Raw genomic sequence first — 5,036 nt, 5'->3', positions numbered from 1 at the left:
GTATATAATATATATATATATATATATATATATATACACATTATATACTTGAGTGCCTTAATTAGTGTACGTGTGACTGTTCTTGCATGTCATTTTAGCGGTTCATTTCTTTTATCTAACGGAGTTATTTGTTGAGGCCATTGTGCACAGACTTGATAACACACAAGGGAGATGTAAACATGATTGTCTTCCTCTCCTCTGATGCAGATCTACTATACTGGAAAGTATCAGAGCCTCGGTATCAAGCAGGGTGGCCCGTCAGCTGGGAAGTGGGTGGAGCTGCCAGTAACGAAATCAGCTAAGATTGTGCAGTTCTCAGTGGGCCATGATGGCTCCCACGCCCTGCTGGTGGCGGAGGATGGGAGCGTCTTCTTCACGGGTTCCGCCAGCAAAGGGGAGGACGGAGAGTCAAGTATGACGGAAATTATTATCATGTACATACTTGATCTGCGATAATGATGTTTTAGCACATAGATCAACCGCTTGTGATGGTGTCTGTTTTTAGCAAAGAGCAGGAGACAACCAAAGCCCTACAAACCCAAGAAGATGATCAGACTCGAGACCAAGATGGCCATCTACACGGCCTGCAACAATGGCAGTAGCAGCATTGTCACTAAAGATGGAGAGCTCTACATGTTTGGCAAGGATGCCATTTACAGTGACAGTACCTGTAAGTGCCACCTGCCAGATGCCCGTTAAAGATGGCAGGGATGAAATGATGGCCTGTCATAATGCTGTCTGTAAGACTGTATATCTGTCTCCTGTGGGAGAGATTATTTAGAGCCAGTACATGCTCCACATTCACAAAAAGGGGGATATATTTAGAAAACACCATATTTGGATGTTCAGACTAAGTACATGTTTTTTTTTTCTTAAAATGGGTTCCCTGCTAGCTTAACTTTGCTGATATAGCAAATATTCCTGCAGTTCATGCTCTACATACGGGATACTCAGTTTGCAGTTCATTGAGTCATATTTTTTAATAAAGAACAGTTTTAGGATATGAAACCTCTTGCTGCATATTCATATTCATATGCATATTGAGACGTCAACTTTAGGTTGCATCCACACAAAGCCAGAGCTTTCCCTTTCCAATCTTTTTTTTCCTCCTCTCTCAAGAAATATCTGCATACACGCGAAACCATGAAACCAACACAAAACGATGTAGTATACATGCCAGACCAGTATGTGGCGCTGTAATTCTGCCACAGAGATACACTAAAACGGAGAAGACCTGGTCTATGCGCATAAACCTTGCGCGCGGTATACAAAGAACATGGAACAATACATTTATTAATCTGTGTTAATGTTAGTTAATAAAAAGACAATCGTTCAGTGTTTGGTCATGTTGTTGTTGCTGTTACGTGACGCAGCGGTGTCTGACTAGGGGCAAGACATGGGCTAATGACATCATCGTTTCACGAAATATATGGATTCGCTGTCCACACGAAAACGCAAGAGTGGCGTTTTCAGATTTATCCACTCTGGGACCCGGTTGCAAAAAGTAGCGGTTTCACGCTCCCAAAACACCGGATCCATCTGGACGAAACACCAATCCGATACAACATTTTTGCGTATACATCTAAAAACGCATCTCCGTGTGGACGGGGCCTTAGAGAGCTAAGAGAGTTTTATTTTTTCCAGATTCCATTGTTATAGTGATTAAATTAAAATTGTAATTTAAAAAAGCTTAGTAACTGAAATCATGAAACTTGCATACAATTTAACATCAATACATGTTTAAGCCTTATGAAATCAGTTGTATTTTTCCCCAAATTAGGGGTGGGCGATATGGCAAAAATATCATATCACGTTTTTTTTATTTTTATATCACGATTCACGATTTTATCGCGATTCTTTGTCATGTTGGTTTTACTATTTTGCAAGGTGTCTGAGCCAAACTAATTTCCTGTTATAATTTACTATTTTCCCTATCCCTTTAATGATAGTTGGCAGCATTTAGTTCTGTCCCTTTAAGAGCTGCACGCATCTAATATACAGGCACGCATCCGTTTTTCTCTCAACTGATTTTCATTTTAGACATAAGCAGCTTAGTCTATATGTAAACCTTGTGTGTTTTGATTATAACTTAGTCCAGTTATAATTAAGACGCTGTTGACAGGCTTTTTAGTGCGCGCGCTTCGGGTGTAGCTACGCGCTGAAAGAATGATCCATGGTCAAAAATCGTGATATCGCACACCCCTATCCCAAATTCTTTTTATTTTTCCAAATTTCATGTTTTCAGTTTTAATTTTTCTGAATTCCATTTTAATGGTTTAATTAAATGTTAATACTCATAAAGCATGTTTAATCAACTGATTTTATAAAACCTTACCTATTTAATAATTTATTGCAATTTTTACAATAATAGAGCCCTATGAATTGTTTATCTTTTCAGAAATTGTTGTCAGTTATAATTGTTTTCTGGAATTATGATTTAATACAAATTTATTATCAAAAACAGTGTTAATCAAATGAAGGCATAAACCAATAACAGTTTAATTAAGCTTTTAAAATGAAATCAAATGAAAATGTAAAATTCCCTTGAATTTTTTGACACACAGTGCTGCACAACAGAGGATACTGTTAAAATTAAAACATTCAAGAAAAAGGTGATATTTCTTAAAGTTTAATAATTATATATTTTAAATAATAATAATAATAACGTAATTACTTAAGTGCATTATAATTTACAATAGGAATATATTTATGTCACAGTATCTTTAAGTTAAACCAAACTTTTTTTTCTTGTAAATTACATTTTTATGACTGGATTCCATGTTTCTGTCAGAGTTTTCAAATCATTTAGCAGCAAGTATTTGTAATAACAGACACAAAATGTACTGATAAATTTGCCTACTATCTTGATTGTGGATCATCTGTGACTGGACAGAATTGTAATCCGTTTGATTTCATGTATACAAAATTGGCACATTTGAAAATTTACTTTGCACTTAATCGTTCTGAAAAATGAATAAGCTGTGATTAGTGATTACACCAAAATGAAATATCATCAGGCCATTTTATTCACTAACTCTGTTTGAAATGTAAGTAACTATTCTCTTGCCAGCTGATTCCTTTTAAACTATTATGGGAGAATTATTGTAATGATTAATTTGTTTCCCTCCTCTCATCATCACAGGTCAGGTGTCAGATCTGAAGGGACACTTTGTAACTCAGGTAGCCATGGGGAAAGCTCACACCTGTGTCCTGACCAAGAGCGGAGAGGTGTGGACATTTGGAGTGAACAACAAGGGCCAGTGTGGTCGAGACACTGGAACCATGAGCCAGGCAGGGAAGGGTGAGGACTTTACACGCTTTTCACACTAAACATGACAATTATACATTAGAAAAAGCCCTGAATATTCCTGACAATCTTCAGAAAATGACAACAAATAGTGTGATAGTTAGGTCATTTTTCCTGATCTTATGTGGTGCTTCTTTCACAAAACTATAAAAGGGAAAAGGTTATTATTACAGTTGATTCTGACATGCTATGATCATTCACAGGCTGTGTGGTCAGCGGCGTTTGAAAGGGTGTTTGTGATATTTGATGTTTTCTTGCCGTAGCGTTTGGAGTGGAGAACATGGCTACCGCAATGGACGAGGACTTGGAGGACGAGCTGGATGAGAAGGAGGAGAAATCTATGATGTGTCAGCCAGGCATGCACAAGTGGAAGCTGGACCAGTGTATGGTGTGCACCGTGTGTGGAGACTGCACCGGGTATGGAGCCAGCTGTGTGAGCAGCGGCCGACCAGACAGGGTGCCAGGAGGGTGAGAGAAACCAAACAACACACAAACAGAGTGATTATTACATACAGCACCAGACATGTTTACACAGATCATGAATATCCAGCTATTGACAATATTCAGAATAAGAAATTGACATGAAAACTGTTTTGTTTTTTTTGGCCCACATAAAGTAATGTAATGTGGTTCAAGTGAGAGCTGGATGAGAAGGAGGAGAAATCTATGATGTGTCAGCCAGGCATGCATAAGTGGAAGCTGGACCAGTGTATGGTGTGCACCGTGTGTGGAGACTGCACCGGGTATGGAGCCAGCTGTGTGAGCAGCGGCCGACCAGACAGGGTGCCAGGAGGGTGAGAGAAACCAAAATTACACACAAACAGAGTGATGATTACATACAGCACCAGACATGTTTACACAGATCATGAATATCCAGCTATTGACAATATTCAGAATAAGAAATTGACATGAAAACTGTTTTGTTTTTTTTGGCCCACATAAAGTAATGTAATGTGGTTCAAGTGAGAACAAGTAAAAAGAACTGAACTCTTGCTCTTGAAAAGACATTAGCTCATTATTTTAAGAAATAGTTTACCAAAAAATGTGAATTTACTCACCCTCAGGCCATCTGAGATGTAGAAGAGTTTGTTTATTAATCTGAACAGATTTGGAGAAATGTATCATTGTTATCACCAATGGATCATCTGCAGTGAATGGGTGCCATCAGAATGAGAGTCCAAACAGCTGATAAAAACATCACGATCGTCCACATGACTCCAGTCCATCAATTAATATCTTGTGAAGTGAAAAGCTGCATGTTTGTAAGATTTTTTTTTTAACTTCAAACCATTGCTACCAGCTAAAATATAGAGAGTCCTCTATCAATAATATTGCTTTCTCCAGTGAAAAGGTCGTCTTGTCTGTATCAGGAGAGAAATATGCACAGATCAAGCACTGTTTACAAGCAAAAACAGTTCCTAACAAATAGGTCTGTTAGTTTGTTAGTTTTAAAGTGAGACTGCAACAAGTGATGGACTTTTTTACTGGAGAAGTTTTATTATGGGATATGGACTGATGTGCTCTCCAGAAGCGACCGTTTAAAGTTAAAACATCCTAATGATGGGTTTATTACAAACGTGCAGCTTTTCACTTCACAAGGTATTAATTGATGGACTGGAGGGGTGTGGATTATCGTGATGTTTTTATCAGCTGTTTGGACTCTCATTCTGACGGCACCCATTCACTGCAGAGCATCCACTGGTGAGCAAGTGATCTAAATCAATTCTTA

General features: G+C 38.2%; 1 protein-coding gene across 1 annotated transcript in view; it reads left to right on the top strand.

The window, feature by feature from the left end:
- The window catches only part of mycbp2 (MYC binding protein 2), a 132,058-nt gene that overhangs the window by 50,575 nt on the left and 76,447 nt on the right, over positions 1–5,036 (top strand). Inside the window, exons 14-15 of the mRNA XM_016564075.1 lie at positions 3,143–3,301; positions 3,571–3,775. Coding sequence (XP_016419561.1) covers positions 3,143–3,301; positions 3,571–3,775 — 364 coding nt within the window. The remainder of the gene's footprint in view (positions 1–3,142; positions 3,302–3,570; positions 3,776–5,036) is intronic.

Source organism: Sinocyclocheilus rhinocerous, unplaced genomic scaffold (genome assembly GCF_001515625.1).
Source record: "Sinocyclocheilus rhinocerous isolate Xijiao unplaced genomic scaffold, SAMN03320098_v1.1 scaffold2245, whole genome shotgun sequence".
Taxonomy (NCBI): Eukaryota; Metazoa; Chordata; class Actinopteri; order Cypriniformes; family Cyprinidae; genus Sinocyclocheilus; species Sinocyclocheilus rhinocerous.
This window is presented reverse-complemented; position numbering and strand designations above follow the sequence as displayed.